At 40.7% G+C, this 16,495-nt stretch overlaps 1 protein-coding gene and 1 non-coding gene across 4 annotated transcripts in view; one reads left to right on the plus strand and one right to left on the minus strand.

The window, feature by feature from the left end:
• The window catches only part of TEX2 (testis expressed 2), a 56,289-nt gene extending 41,560 nt beyond the window's left edge, over positions 1-14,729 (plus strand). For all 3 annotated transcript variants that reach the window (XM_074607540.1, XM_074607542.1, XM_074607541.1), the window contains exons 8-12: positions 4,518-4,650; positions 9,099-9,221; positions 11,263-11,472; positions 11,712-11,832; positions 12,666-14,729. In XM_074607540.1, coding sequence (XP_074463641.1) covers positions 4,518-4,650; positions 9,099-9,221; positions 11,263-11,472; positions 11,712-11,832; positions 12,666-12,788 — 710 coding nt within the window. In that variant the 3' untranslated portion in view covers positions 12,789-14,729. The remainder of the gene's footprint in view (positions 1-4,517; positions 4,651-9,098; positions 9,222-11,262; positions 11,473-11,711; positions 11,833-12,665) is intronic.
• Positions 14,730-15,812: 1,083 nt separating this feature from the next.
• Positions 15,813-15,949, minus strand: LOC141751425 (small nucleolar RNA SNORA50). Its single transcript, XR_012589987.1, has one exon. It is a non-coding gene; the product is annotated as a small nucleolar RNA SNORA50 (small nucleolar RNA).
• Positions 15,950-16,495: the final 546 nt, after the last annotated feature.

Raw genomic sequence — 16,495 nt, forward strand, 5'->3', positions numbered from 1 at the left:
CTATCTCCAATAATAGTAGTGTCAGGCTTAGTATAAACATAATTCTGTAGATACGGAAGTACGATCATGTCTTTGCACTGGAAATAGTTACTGAACTAAACTAAAATTTGCATGCAACAGAGATGGAGGCCTGTATTTGGTACTCTGTCACGGACTGCAGAGAGCAATGCACATCTCCTTAGGACAGACCTGATTCTGTACCATAGCAGGAAACAGGTTTGGCTCTCTGCAAGAGAAGTTGCCCTGTTCTGAAAACAGTGATTCAGAAAATATAATTGTAATAACTCAGAAAACAAGAATACAGTGTTGCTTTGAAAATAAACTTCAAAATACAGCATTGTTTTATGTTCTTAATGGTAAATACAGTTTTGGGGTTTTTTTTAAGCTGCTTTATGAATCAGAATCGGTTTGGGTTGGTTTTTTCTGTTCTTTCTGGCTTGCGTATGTTCACAGGAGTATATTTGAGGATACTCTTGTCACTTAAGTAGTTTCACAAAAAGACAAACTTGGGTTAACATTTTTTAGCTTCAAAAGTCTTTGTTCTACATGCTGAAGAGAGGTAGATGCCATCTTTCTTCTAAGACATGTAACCAGTGCGGTTCTTAATTTTAAGTTGTTTCTGAGTTTAAGGGTTTCTTAACTCGTTTCCTCTCATTCCATTTGCTCCTTTAGTTACCGTATTGTTACTCTGGGCTGTAGAAGTGAAAAAGGATTATTTAACTCAAGGTAGAGAAGTTTCTAATTGGTCGAAAGGGAAATATTTTCTTGGGACGTGTTATGGTGATTTTTTGTTTCAAACTGATATTTCAACTCTTAGATGAAGATATCAAAATAATTTCTAGATGGTGCTAAAAGCAATAAACTGGTAGTGAGATGGTAGGGCTTTAATGAATTTACAATACTTGTTAAGAGCCTCTGAAGAGGCTCTAAGTTACAGGCCAGCAATGAGCCAAACTTCAGCAAGTCTCAGTAGCATATTTAGAACAATAACAACAATCATGGACAGAGCAAAGCTTGAAGAGATAACTAACTGAAAATCGTAACAGGGTCAATCTTTGCTAGCTCTCCTGTGCGCAGTGTTTCTCAGTGAGGAACAGTCTCGCGTTTCTGTGTGCAGTATATTCTCAGAGCTTGAGGGTGTTGAACACAGCGCTGTATGGTGCCATGTCCTTTCTTGCAGTGCCGCTTGGAGGAGATTGTGGTGTGGAGCTCGGTGGGTTTGAGGGGGGCTTCCATTCACTGGGGCGGTTCGTCTCTTCAAGGTCTTAGTTCTGCTCGCCATTCTTAAAGGTCAAGCAATAGTGGTTCCCCAGGAAGGAGAATTTGTGGTAGAATTCAGCTGTGTACAGTATTAGATAATGAGCCAGTTTCTGCTTAGAAGCAATTCCGGCTTTATCTTTTCTCATATTATACAGTTTGGACCTGTTTTTTTTAAGGTTTTTTTAACTGTAGTTTTGATGTAAGACTCATTTGTCTGCTGCTCTTACTACAGTGCTCTTTAACTCAGATGAACTGAGCTCAGTTCATCAGACCTTTGCAAGAATACCAGATGCGTGAAATTCAGGAGGAAATAAATAAACTTTATCACTAATATTAAAAAATGTTGTGCCACTCAAATCACTGACTAAAAGCATGAGAAGGTTGGTAAGCTGTAACCATTCCCTTGTAAAAGTGTGAACAAAACAGACTTCAGAGAATTATTAAAATTCTCTTGGACATAAATAACATGTTAACGAATGCCGCGTGTTGTATCCAAATGCTGTTTGTTTGCCCTTACCTCGAGACTTCCAACTTTTGGGGGAAAAGCCTTATCTCTGTAACACTGGGTGCTTTGCTCTCAGCTTCTTGAAAGTATATTTTCCACTGAGCTTTACAAACAAAACATGTTTGAAAAGAGCAAATTGTTCCGTTGCCATGAGGAACAAAAACTGTCTTTTAAGAGAAATAAAAATGGAATAGATGGAATAAGCTTATGTGCAATCAAGTATTTGGGGAACTAAAACATATTACTGCTTCTTGTCGCATGCTTCCTGCGTGGGACAGTGGATTCTCCGCAGTACTTAGGACATCCTCTGGTGTTCCCAGTAGCAAAGGGGATTCACCATTGGTAGAAATTTTATTTTGAGATACAGAAAACAAAGTTAAAACTTCTTAAAATTGTTACATGTATGATGTTGCCAAGTGGTTTTGTGGCTTCTTTTTGAACAAACTTACGCTTTGGGGTTCCTGTCAGAGTGTTTCCCTTTGCCTAGATTTAAACATTGTTTGAATTCCTTTCTCTGTTCTCATAACTTTAGTTGTAACCAAAGGCTGTAGTTCTAAGTCATGAGATGGGATTTAGGAGACTCCTGAACACTTGGCTTCAATTAATTGCCAACAACAGCAGTGAGAACAATTAACTCCTTCAGTTTCTTGTTCAGTTAAACTGTGACAAGCAAATGTTTATGGTAGAATTTGTAATCCTTGTAACTTCTTTCATGTTGTCAAATGGCATGTGAACTCTTAGTATCCGAGTTTTTAAGAGCTTGCAGTGACTAATTACTGAAATAACTTGTTTTGCTATTGTACTTAAAAGGACATAAATAAGGGGATGATAATCGGAAATGCTTGTTTTCATAAGGATAAATGTATTTGTTGGTAAGTTGACCTATGAATGAAGCACACATGGAAAAAAAAAAATCCTAAAAGTTCAGGCCAGTATCCAGAGTGAACACTTTTACGAATTTTTTTTAAAGTGTTTGAGACACTTTAGTGTCTCAGTCAGTCGTTTCAGGTAGCCTTCTGTGAGGCTTTAGAATGCAGTTACTAATTGTCATGCATCTTTGTTTCATCCATGTTTTTTTACCAGTGCTTGGTTATGAGGAAAATATTTTTTTATTATATGGTTTCTCTGAGTAACTATATTTGTTAACAGATAATGTTAGGGGAAAAAAAATCTTGTTTAGGTTAATATAGTCCTATTTGGGTGACAGCATATGCTGTATTATTTACTGTACTTCTGTCAAGGCTAGGGAATCAGATAACTCTGAATAAATTGTACTGTCTGCCCAGTTCTTCCCCCCTCGCCTCCCTCCTCTACCTCGCTTTTTCCCTCCGGAAAATGTGTATGAACGTTTTCTGTCCAGAAGGAATTTTCCCTCTCAAGTAATGGCATCCTTTGCTTAATTTGATCTACTGTTAAAACAACATTGACGTTTGAAGCGCGCTGGCTCATTGGTTATCCAAAAGGTCTGTTTAGCTGTTTTCTTGTTTCTGACAGCCTTACTGCTGCTTCATTACTGTAAAGAGGAAAGATCTGTGTAAGCTTGTGTTTGAGTTCTTGTGGTTTTGTTTTAGAACAGCAGTAGGAAAAACTATGATGAAAAAAAGAACAATATGGGTTAGTAAAGAAGCAGCTTGCCTTCGGTACTGCTTCCAACATGTCATCTCATGGTGTGTCAGTGTCCTGGTCTTTGGGAGCTGTGTGTGTTCCTGTTAATCTAAATGGGTGGCACTGGGGACAGTGCCATTCTTCTGATACATTTTTTGCAGAAAAGCAAAACCGTTGTTCTTTAACTGAAAAAGTTTGTCTTTTTTAGATCAATCAAACCCAAAGAGTAGTTACCATTAATTGCTTCCGAATAAGTAAATAGAAGCAGACTGCATTAGTGGTTGATGTGACAGATACTGGTAGGGCATATTGTGTGCAGCTGCAATGCCTGGAAAAGGAAGGTGCATAGTCTGTGCTTAGTAGCATCTGATTTCTAATCTCTGGATCACAAATACCCTACAGCTTTTTTTAATCGGTGGGACTGCAGGGTGTCACTCAAGAGGGAGGACCTAATCTTGCAATTATTCCCAAGGCAATTCTTTTGGTGATTGCAATAAGCAAATAGTCTGCCCAGACAATAGGATTTAACTCAATACCGCACATCTAGAATTGTTCTAAGTAATGACCCTCTTTGCTGTGAGTCAGAAGAAGAATGTCTATAGCTGAGTTACTGAGAAAACCTGTTCGTACCTCTCTGATACACCATTGTTGAAAGAAAAAGAGGCTGCAGGTTGTGATGTGTGACACGCAATATTGCTCTGGGATTTCAAGTTTTGCTTCATTTCGACAGTGTACGTAATATAGAGGAGTGTCCCTGTTACTGTTTGGCTTGGAGCAGTACTGTAAATAGTTTTGAAATGAATCCCTGACTCTATTCTGTTTTCTTTATCTTGATTCAGATCTCTTGAGCACTTCAGGTGTGCATAAATCACACTCTTTTTTTTTTTTTTTAAGATCATTAGCTGTACTCACTGATCTGTCTTTCAGCGTGGCTTTGATTAATATCTGAACATTCAGCTTTGTTCCATGAGCTTAATGTGAACAGAAAACTTGCTTTGATAAGCTTTTAATTATTTGTGAATTAATGGCGTAATCGGTTGGTGAAAAAGTATGATGTATACACTTGTTTTAAACGAGTTTTGGCTTAACATTAAAATAAAGTGGTTGTGACTGTTCTTAAAGTGACACTTTTTGTTGTTAATTATAGGGCTTTGGATTGATTTGGAAATGTCCTACAATGGATCTTTTCTAATGACCCTAGAGACCAAGATGAATTTGACCAAACTTGGTAAAGAGCCGCTTGGTGAAGCGCTTAAAGTTGGAGAGATCGGCAAAGAAGGGTAAGGTGTTACAGTGGTAGGATCAAACGAGAGCTTTCATAGTGACAAAGTGACATTTTCCTTGCGTATATGCAGCTCTGGCTCTGCAAAAGATTGAAAGGAGTTGGGGAGGGTCACATACATGCGAGTGTAGAACTTGGCCTGTTGTGCAGCTTTAATGTTTGATTACACCATTAATAATTGTCTGAATAAAAAGCTTTTGGAGAACAATCTTTTAAAGATGTGTATATTTTAGTAGGATTTTAAAATATCCTGTGACTAAAAATTAGTTTTGTCTTAGGCTTGATTTGGGGTCTTAGATTTAGAAAGCCAGTAAGACTTGAATATTGGAGATACACACGTGCAGATATGGAGTTAAAAACATGTAACACACTACTACAGGGTGGTACAGCTACAGCTGTAAACCATGTAATAACAAACAACTGTGGAATTTAATGGGCTGTAATTGTTGTGTAAAGACTTCTCAATAGCTTTATCACATCATGGGAATAATCACACCCCTGCCTTAGTCTCCAGTTTTCCTTATATCCCACCTCTGTTTACCTGCTATGTCTAAGTGAAATGCCTTATTGATGAACTAGTTGGAGAACACGCAGACTGTAACTTACCTAACTTGCATTTGTGCTTTCCCTCTCATACTTATGATGTTGCTTGAATTTCCTCAGTCTGTCTGTTTGCGTTCACCTGGTGAGTGGCACCTGTCAAATATTCATCCTGTCACTGTGGAGTGTTGATTCTCTTTGTGCCGTGTTGTCTTTGTACTTCAGGAATCTACAGCTGCTGAGCAGTAGGTGATCTCTGACTTAGTGTACAACCACTGCCAACAAATCAGGAAAATATTCTCTAAATCTGGCCATTTGTTTAGATATGAATAAAATGTTGTGGTCTTTCAGAATTAAGATACTAGATGCTTTGTGTACTCATGTCGTAGCTCTGAGCATTTATTCTGAGATATATTGAAGTAATACTTACAGCAGCACTATTTACAGTGCAGTCATGACAAGACAATAAATGTGAAAAAACTAATGGCTGAATGATCTCATACACTGGTAGAGATTCAGAGGATTTAAAATCGACCTAGATTCTCATTGTCACTGCTTGAAATAAATATTTCTGAATTTACATCAGTGTTACTGGTAGGTGTGATTATTTTTTTTAAATCCCTTTAATCTTGTCCACCCAAACAATGGGAGATAGAGAAGGCAATGTCTATACAAATCAAATTCTTGCTTTCCTTCCCCATCCCTTCAGGGTTTTCTTTGTGTATTTTTATATCTGTGCAAGAATGGCCTCAGAAATAATTAGTTAACGCATTGATTTCATATTTAAAAATCAGCTTGATTCTAGCTGAGCAATAGGCCCCCGGGAACGCAAATGTAAATGTCTGTAACTAAGCAACCAATTACTTGAAGGTATAAGCGTTAACTGTGTTGCTCCCCGCACATGGCTGTGGTGTTTTAAATGCTCAGGGCCAGGTACCGTGACAGCTTTACATGAAGAGCAGTCTGATGTAGGCCAGTCTGAATGAGGGGTGGTTTTGGTTGCTTGGTTGTTTTTTTTTCCCCTTAAATACAATTGGATATTGTAAACAAACAAACAAATCAAAGACTCCGAGTAGTGTAGAACAGTTTGATTCTCATCTACGCTTTCCATGGTTGTTAGTTAACTTTACTGGGTTTTTTAATTATCAGTTGACAATTGCTGTGACAAATCAAAGTATTCTGCACGTGCTTGCATCCACAATCCTGTTGTCTGTAAGTGATGTGTGTTGGTTGCTTACGCTCGTTTCTGTCCCTTAAGAGCCTAGAACAAACCGCCTCTTGAGATGCAGTAACCACAAACTCATGTCAGAAAGATCTGCTCATCCAGAAAAGGAGGGGGGGGAACAGCACTGAGTTTTAACTGTTCTGGGATATTGTCAGTGTAAAGCGAGACAAATGGTTCAATGTTCCAGTCTGTTCTGTCGTTGCTGCTGCGTTACTGTTTGAAATAGAAGTGAAGTCTGCTGTCACACATTTGATAATGCTGTCCGACACGCACTCTCAGGAGAATGCAGCTCTCAAAAAGGGTGGAAAACTATTTAATTGCCCGTTTTATAAAATTAATACAGTAGCAGGTTCTACGATACCGGAGATTAGGCAAATGCAGGTAGGCTAACCCAAAGCTATTGCAGTTTCTTACCCCATCGGTCCTTTCTGCTATGTTGTACCGTGTAAGAACAAACTGACAAATGGCAATTCAGAAAATATTGTGCAATGTGCGCAGGAGCAATACTGTAGCTCCAAAGTGTTTTTCTGCCAGTGTTTGTGTCATATAAATGGTCCATTGTATGCAGAGATCCCCTGAAATCTCACTCAAGCTTGTTTATTGTCGCTTTGTTTAAAGTGAGAAAATCTTGTGGTCTTAGCCAGTTGGTGGGTGCTCGTGGAGGCGCTTCAGAGGGCCCCGTTACCCAGGCAAAAAAACCACCTTCTTGTAAGAAGGCGACACCTTTGAGAGCCTTGAAAATGCATGGGGCACGCTTTGAACTGGATGGTATGACACACACAAGAAAGTGAAGTGAGGTCACACCCAGGTAGAAAACGTGTAGTTTGAATCTGACCTAAAAACACGAACTTCTCGCTGAGAAGCAGCCCCGGCATTGCTATTTGGGCCAGTGACATGAACCAACCACCCGCCAAGTCCTCGGGGAGGTGGTTCACTTTGGTGTGCTGTTTCACTCTTCTGCAGGTACAAAACGCATCTCCGGGTAAGAAGAGGTTTACGATTCTGATTCCGTAGCCTGGGCAGCAAATTCTTCAGCGTAGCGAGGTGATGGGATTACTGCTCCGGTTCCTAAACAGGCAGTTAGGAGGGAGCGTTGAGCACTGCGAGCTGTACTTGAACTGTCCTTGTACGTTAGGACTCCGTGCAGCAACTAAGAGCTGGTTCTGTGTACAGAACAGCGGACCCGTAGCCTCAGCCCATGCCCTGTGTGAGGTTATTAAATGCTTCAAATAAATTTCCAAGAGTACACATACACAAAAAAAGAAAGAAAGCACAGCTATAAACTGTATTCTGAACAAACTGTAGAATAGTATAGTCCTGGGTATAGTCCCTAGGGCTAAAACCATGTGCTAAGACCAAGCAGCTTGTGTTGTGTAACTACTTCAAGCTCTTGCATTCGGTAGAGATCTGTTAATACTGAAGTGTATTCACTGTATCCTTCCCTAATTTTAATCCGTTTTAAAGATTTGGTGTTTTTTCTGTGATTGCGTACATAAATTCTTCCGTAGTTGAAGTCTAGGAATTAGTTACTGCTGTGTGATGATATTCTGTATCCTAAAAGCAGCACTTGTTTGATTTTATTACTTCACTTTTTTTCACCCATCTGCCCATGACATTCTTTGCTTGTTCCATCTTGGACTCTCTTCAGAAAAAACCAAAACTTATAGTCCTGTAAACGTCGTTCACTGTGAGGAGCTTAAAAATTCACAAGCTCAAAGGTCAATTTCTCTGCAAATATAGTAGGGAAAGGAATATTTCTAGCAAAGATACTAAAGGGAGATCGTAGCCTAAATTTGTATGGGACAGAAGTGTCTTTGCAAAACATCTAAGAAACATTACTTCCAGGGTTATGTTAGACTTCGGTTAATAAAACCACGTTTTTTCTACATGAATTTGGTGGGCGATGGCACACACTGTGGCTACAGTAAGGTGAATTGCTAGTTTGAGACAACTCACTCTGCTGGTGTGAGCGTTGTGCGTTCCCTTTTGGAGGCAGATGGCAAAGATCTGATTCTCTTGTGCTTTGCACATGTACCACTGCCGGAGGTACGTCTACATGGCAAAAATTGCGTGTGTGCAAGTAAATAAAATGGAATTTATTGACTTGGGTTAAAAATGCTGTGATGATAAGGTAGATGTGTCAGCACCTCAGTTAACATCTCTGAGGGATTCTGGGATTCAGTTGGTAGATGATGTCATTTTAAGTTGGAGTCCTGTGTTTGCTTTTAGTGCAAGACAGACTTGCATGTTCTCACCTTTACATTTAAAAGCATGTCTTCATCAGAGTTTTAAAAACAAACAAAAAAACCCTGTCCAGCCTATGTACTGCTCAACTTTCATGGAAAGCTACAAGCAACAGCAGAGATGCTTTCAAATGTATTTCAAATTATCTCCGCATTTGATTTGAATATGTAGAATAGCCATTTCCCTGCCATCTTCTTTTATGCAGGATTACATTCCCCTGGAGAAAACAAATTTTCTGTTTGGAAGCTAGTTCTGACAGACGGGCTTCAGTGGTTTTGTTTTGTTTTTGTTTTTTTTTCTTTTAGATAGAGTTTATGACAAAGAGGAGGGGACATTTCAGAGTCTCCAACAAGATACATGTGAAGTCAGCCAAAGCTGTACACGATGAATAGCCATTTAAGAATATTACATTTGACCTGGAAATTGCATTGTTTCAGTTTCAGGCCAAGGGCGTATTGTCTTGCAGACAGTGATGAGGAATCCTCCAGCGCTGGGTCTTCAGAAGAGGATGATGCTCCTGAATTGGCAGGAGAGAAGCAGGTGACGCCAGGAGCAGAAGGGTGAGCTGCCCGCAGAGCGCGCGGTACTCCTTCCCTCCCCTCCGTGTCCAGGCTTAGCGTAACTGCTGTCTCAGTCCAGTCCTGCGGTGCTCGTTGTCACACAGGATGTCAGAGTGGGAGCGTATCCCAGCCATTAGGCAAACACAACTCACCCATTTCTAGAGCAAAGAGCAGCAATCAAGAACGTTCCGCAGATTGAAAGGAGGCCGCTCTGCTGAGCGTTTTCCCATGCTGGGAGCAGCGTTCACCACACAGCAGTCCTGCGGAGTGACCTGCACAGCGCTCTGTTTGACACCTCCTAATTCCTTCGCTGTTAGATTAGAGAGAGCCAAGTCTTCGGGCAGAGAACCTACGGGGACCTTCCTCAGCATGTTTTGCCTGGTAGCAGAGCCAAGAACAGGATTTTGTGTATGAACTAGAAATACTTTGTATAAAGTATTATACCCGTACTGATCCTGCTGATCCCTTATTTCCAGTATGTTCTATTCTTTAAGAAAACAACTGTTATTCAAGCCTAGCTTTCTTTCTCTGGGTTGTGTGGTTTGTTTTCTTCTGTTTTTCTTCTTTTTTTTTTTTTTTTTTTCCTTCTTCCCTGAAGGGCTTTGAGTGTCTGGGCTGTGCAATACTGCCCTCTGATGCTGTGCAATAATTTTAAAGAAAATTTCCTAGCGTCAGTTTTGCCACGTCATTCCTTGTTTTGGCTGCTGTTCTGATTTTTATTTTTTTTTTTTTGCTTTTTTCATCTGATTGAAATGATGCCGTGCAATGAGAAATCTGTAGTAACGCTGAAATGTCTCAGACAATCACAATGTCTCCTATGTCTGAACACCTCTGTGATTTTACAGAGAATGCACCAAAAGGCTCCATGATATATTCAAAATGTTCAAGGGAGTTTCCTTGGAGTTTTACTCCTAAAACCTCTTGAAAACTATGTGATGAATTGTCAGAATTATTTCAATAGATTCATTTCATATATTTAAAAAATACATAGATCATATAAAGAACTCTTAAGAACAAAGAGGGAGAATGAAGAATTTTTAAGTAAAATACCAAAAGAGTTTCCTTACACCTTTCAAAAATCTGCATTACTATCACTATAGAATCTGATGAGAGAGTAACTACTTTATCTGGGAGAAGTTACAGCTAGTATAAAATCCAAAAGTTTAAATTAATGTACCCCTTTTATATCAGCTGAGGAGTTTCTTGTCTTAGCTCATTCTAAAGAGAAAGTTCTGTAAAAGGCTGGATAAACATCAATTTTTTGCAGGATAGGAAAATGTTGTTTCCTTAGCAAGGCTGTCTCTGCTACGTAACGTCAAGAGTCACAATTTAGTACGTATGTATAGAGTGTGAAAATACACACTCCAAGAACAGCATGTTTGATATTTCAGAAATGGGATGGGTATGCAAAAAGACATATTCAGTCTTTTTCCACTCATATCTTTAAAGCATCTTTTCTAAAAGTTAGGATGCCGTCTGACACTATTGCCAGGAAAAGTGACCTCTTTTTGCAGGAATGCTTAACCATTTTTGGAATATCATTCTACCCACTGCCAAAATCCCTTCCTCTTCTTTTTCACCACCTTTATACTCATTGTAAATGCGGCAGTACCTTAAATGAAAACCTTTTTGTTCAACACACTGTTAAGTAGATGAGACGTGGCAATTGGGTATTCTATGCTGATACGTGCGTATGTCTTGGTGCATCTGTGTCTTTTCGGTTTTGTTAGAATGGCAATAGACAGGTTGTCTCTTCTCATGCCAGCTTGCTGGCATAAATGACGCAAGTATATTCATAATTTAAAAAAATGTAGCATTTCCAATGCCGTCTGGGAAGGAGGAGTGTTCAGACTGGACAGAATTTCTGCCAGACGCTCATGTGCAGGCACTGGGAGGTGCTACTTGGACATGTGCATATGTATCTGCTTAGAATTTTTATATTAAAACCTAATGATTTAATGGGAAATCCATGGGTGTCTTAGCAACCAATAGGTTTAAGAAAACTGTCTTGGTGTACTCTTTTTCTATGCTCTATCTAAAGGTATGTTGGAGGACATCGGACGAGTAAGATCATGAGAATTGTGGATAAAATTACGAAGTCAAAATACTTTCAGAAAGCCACAGAGACTGAGTTTATTAAGAAGAAAATCGAAGAGGTCTCCAATACTCCATTGCTGCTAACAGTTGAAGTACAAGAGTGCAGAGGAACACTAGTAATCAACATTCCGCCTCCACCTACCGACAGGATATGGTAAGAGCAATTTACTGCAGAAGTGGGCCATGTTTCAGATGTGCGCTAGCTACCTAGAGGGATTGCAGCTAAGAAAAAAGGTAAAAGTGTAGCTGAAATGGGTTCTGGAAGAGGTGCGATACAAACTAGTTGTAAACGAGGTAGGAACTGCTATGAAGAGGACATTGACAGTTAACACATCTAAGTATGTGCTTCATTGGAGAGTTTGTAATAAAACCTGTTGTGTGTCCTCTCCTAAGGTATGGCTTTCGAAGACCTCCCTACCTGGAGTTAAAAGCTCGGCCAAAACTGGGTGAGAGAGAAGTGACTCTGGTTCATGTAACTGACTGGATAGAGAGGAAACTAGAACAAGAGTTTCAGGTATGTTTCCTTTACATTTTCATTTCATTAATGGTAGTTTTGGTCTACTAGAGGGGTGGGGTTTTAAATTCTCCTGTTTCATTCAAGGCTAATCGGTATATCCTCCGCTGCTCCTGTTCAATGAATGTCTTGATGTCTCAAGACCATGTGGACAGAAATCTGTTTTAGCACTTGTCAGAATGATTTCAGAGCCAAAAATGCCATTTCTTTGAAATAGGTACCATGTCAGAATTTGTAGTACTTAAATAAAAACATGATCCCAGGTGTTCTTCAACGATAGAGAGCCAAACTGTTGTCTGGAATTAAAAGCAGATGCGGCAGTAAAGTGTCGTGTTACTACTTCCTTTAAAATAAATAATTTTTAAAAATCATATTGACCTTAGTGGAAAACAGGGTAAAAAACCTCCAAATTTACAAATACTTGTGGGATAGGAAAACAGTTTACTGACCAGGTTCATTCCAGACCCCAACCTGTACAATCACCCAGGAATCAAACCCGCTTATTTCTTTAAAAATACAGTTTGAAGGTATATGGGTAAGAGCAAGAAAGCGGCAGAGTTAAGAAACGTTGGTATGTTTCTTATAGTGCTATTTCAGTTTAACGGGAACTGCGGAGATCGTCGTATTTCTGAGCTTCATCCTTGGCTGCAACACAACTAAATGGCTTGAGCTGATGGACAGTGTAGGGCTTCAGTACAGACACTGACTCAATGCTGAACTCAAGAACCTTTTATGTGGAAATTTGTTGCATTTTTTTAACTAAACAAATCAGAAAAATAAGGTTTCAAATGGCATATGAAATGTAACTTGATTTAATTGCATCTTTTTCACAGAAAATCTTTGTCATGCCAAACATGGATGATGTTTATATTCCTTTAATGCACTCAGCCATGGATCCCCGCTCCTCTTCATGCCCTCCTCAAGATCTGATGACGGAGACCCCTGATCAGCCATGACACGTGAAGACTCTGGCAGTTTACAGTATTATAGAAGTTATTCTCATGGTTTTATAAACTGTGCTGTAGTTCTCATCCTTAACTTGTGCCACTTTTCCCCCTCAGGACTGCCTATAACCATACCTTTGTGCTCACTTGCCTGGTTACTGTTCCTGTGTGCTTCAGCTACATGAGGTTTCATTCCATTAAGCAGTTGATTTATTTTTGTACTGGCTGCCATCAGGATTTTAACTCGGAGGCTAAGATGCCCTGTTCTTTGGGGGAGGGAGGAGGAACTTAACTGTAATAGATCAAGGACCTTGTCGACACACCTTTTGTTCAGCTTATATTTTCATGCTATTTTAATGTGCATTAAAGCATTGAAAGGTTGTTTGGCAGCAAAGGAACTGCGTGCCAAATGGAAAAAATCCTAAATAAGGAATGAATTTCTAAAACTGGAAGAATATTTTTCTTTCTCAGGCAGTTGGAGGTGTAGAATGAACTGTTTTATGTTCTTTCACTTCTGCAGTCAATAGCTTGTGTCAAGCAATCGAAATATGAAATGCTTTCAGGATAAAAGAATGTAAATTGGATGTATAGGTAATATTGTGATTCAATGTGGTATATACATATTACTTTTTTCACACAGAACTTGTGCTTTTCTTGGGAAGCAAGTAGCCATAAAACACACACAACTATCAGTGAAAGTAGGACTGTCAGATTTTTGTAAATGAGAAGAAAAAAGTTGGTAAAGCCATGAGACCAAACCATAGCAAGCCGCCTTATAGTGAGGTACAATCACCTTGGTTCATGATTAATTATGAATGTTTATAAAGACATGAGCACACACGTAAAATGTCAGTACTGCACATGACCAGAAGTACTTGGTTACCCTTCTGTGTGTAGAGCCTCTCGCCGCAGTGACACACACACCCAGTTTTTTCTCATAGGAGAGTTTGTTGCTGTGATTGTTTTCCATTGCACTGTGTTTACACGCGAAGCATGGGACCGAACTCTCACGTTACGGCCTTGCAACTCCAGGCATCAAATCGCTTGATGTTTGTGAGAACAGCTGTGGCTGAAAGATTTGGACCCCCGTGCAGTGGTTTCTTGGACTTTGTGGAATAGGAATTCAAGCATTACAGTTACTCAAGCTGATCGCGATGTAATTAAAGACTGTTTCTGCTAATTAATGGCCAAAACTTAGGGGAGGGAGGGGGAACTGCCTTTTATTTCTATCTGGTATGATGATTTGAGACTCAATGTACGCAGTAAATTCAATATTTGAACACTACATATCCACTGTTTAACACATGTAATATTTTTCTGATACCTGGGTGTTGCCAACTGTTCATGGATGTCAGAAAACCTTTTAGTTTACAAAGAAGGTGAGTTTTGGCTCTCCTTTTATAACATGATTTGCTTTTTTTTTTTTTTAGAAGTAATTTTTTAAGAACTTTTTTGTACTTTGTGTTGTCACATTTGATGTAAATCAAAATTTCCACATGTAACTTGATGATTTACCATCTCTAAATGAAGCTATTATATTGAAGGTTTTTTAAACAGCACCTTGCCTGAAACATAAAAGAAAACTAGCATTTAATATATTTAAAATTAATTCTATATTTGAACACTTATTTTGGTTACCTTTAATTGAGATATTAGTAGGTTATATTTGTTACCTGAACTCCTCCTTGACCATTCCAGGCTGTGTATATTCTGGGGTTTGCTCTGACTACATAGGCATTATTTGCCTTTCATGAAGTCTGCATGTCTTGTACGCAGGTCTTTTATATGATTTAATTTCTATGTGCAATAACTAAAGTCAAAGGACTAGATGCACTAATGTGTAAACAGATTTAGACTTATTACACAAGATTGTCATATTGCACTTCATAAACTGTGGGTAACTACAATCTGCTTGCTTTGTTTTATTAAATAAATTTATCCCATGTCAAAAAATTACTCAGTTAAGATTTATTTCTACATTGTGCTTAGCCACTATCTTCAGCAAGTTGTTTCAAAAACTTCATTAGAAAGGCAACTTGCTAAGATGACATAGTGTGCTATGTGCTTTTCAGATTACTTTTTTTATATATACCCAAGTTGTACTTAGTGGTTATGGCATATGATGATTTTAGGGTTAACAAATACTGAGACTGCTCTAGCTCTAACAGGCAAAAGCTCAAATTCAAAAGTTTTACTGTAGTAGAGAGAAACTAAATTTCATTGCAGCAGTTAGTATTCACATGTATTTTAAAATGTGATTTAAAAATGTATTTTTTCATTTTACACCTGTGAAAACGTTGAAACGACTACCAGGAATTACAGAACAGAGGTGTCCTCTATAGTAGGATTGCTGGTGAAAGCCCCTCTGAGCTTAAAACATCTTTTACTGTCTTCCTAGACTTGACAGCTACTCCTGTACGTCCCGTCCTGGCACCAGCGTGGGTACAGATGTACCTTCCCCATATACGGGAAACACTGTGCGTGACTCCAGCCCCTCTGCCCGCAGGACAGCACGACATGGGAGTGGTGGAGGCCAAGCAGCCGCAGCTTAGATCACTGGGGTCAAATTCACATTTTGCTTCACATTCTCTTTACAGTGAGCATAAAGGATGACCAACACTGCTCTCCGGAGCACGAATGCATTTCTCCTGCTGAACAGCCAGCTCCCCTTCACCCAGGTGCTTTACTCCTGCAACACCTGGGCAGTAATTCCAGCACTTTTGCTACTTATGAGTTTTAAGTCCCCTGAACCACTTGAGGAACACTAGACGCAATGCTCTAAGCTGGCTTTAAGTCCTGCTGAGCCAAACAATAGAGCAGGAGTAACCTGGACACCCTTTCACGCTGGTTTTACCCTCTCCCATCGCACCACGCCAAGCAGCAGAGCCGCAGGCTCCCACTGCTGTGCAGGGGCGCACCCAGCAGCGCACGGCAGCACCCCCCGGCGCTCTCCTCGTCCAGGCCCCCGCCACAGCAGGTGCTGCCTCCCCGTCAGGCCGCGGCGCCATTTTGTGCGGCGGCGGGCTCGCCCAGACGAGCTGTCACTTGCTTTTAAAAGCGCCACCCGGGTCGGGCCGGGCAGCACCAGTTATGAACAAGCGCTTCGCTCTAGCACTACAGCTTGGCCGGCGGCGCCGCGGGCAGGGCACTCCGCCGGGTCAAAGGCAGTGCGGGCAACAGGCGGACGCGCGTAAGAACCAGCCGGAGACGTTCGCGGGGTGCACAGAGCTTTATTTGCCAGGCCGCTCCCCGCCGGTCACCACACGGGCCCCGCAAGACACGGACGGAAGAGGGTAGTAGGCCTGCTTCATGCACGTCCTCACGCTCGCGCGTGAAGAGATACCGGCCCAGCCCTCCCTCACCAACGCTCACCTCCGCTCGCCGCGCTGACTGAAGGGCTCAACCTTTCTCTCGCTGCGCTTTATAAAGCAGCGGCACCCCGCCCCTCCTTGTCTCGTCCAATAGGATTCTACCCCGGGGGGCCACGTGCTGATCCGGGTGCGGGTGCGGCTGCGCGCGGGGGGTGGGCGGGGTTGGTGTCCGTAGCGGCTGGGGCGGGCAGGGGTGGCTGGCGGCCGTCGCTGGGGGAGGCTGGTCAGGCCGCGCCCCCCCGGCGCCTGGCGCAGCTTCGTTCGCCTTTTCAGCAACAACAGAACTCTTCATGAGTAGCTTGCTCTAGCGCTTTGTTACCGTTAAGAAATGGGGCTTAGTATTAAAAA

The sequence above is a fragment of the Larus michahellis genome, chromosome 14 (genome assembly GCF_964199755.1).
Source record: "Larus michahellis chromosome 14, bLarMic1.1, whole genome shotgun sequence".
Classification (NCBI taxonomy): domain Eukaryota; kingdom Metazoa; phylum Chordata; class Aves; order Charadriiformes; family Laridae; genus Larus; species Larus michahellis.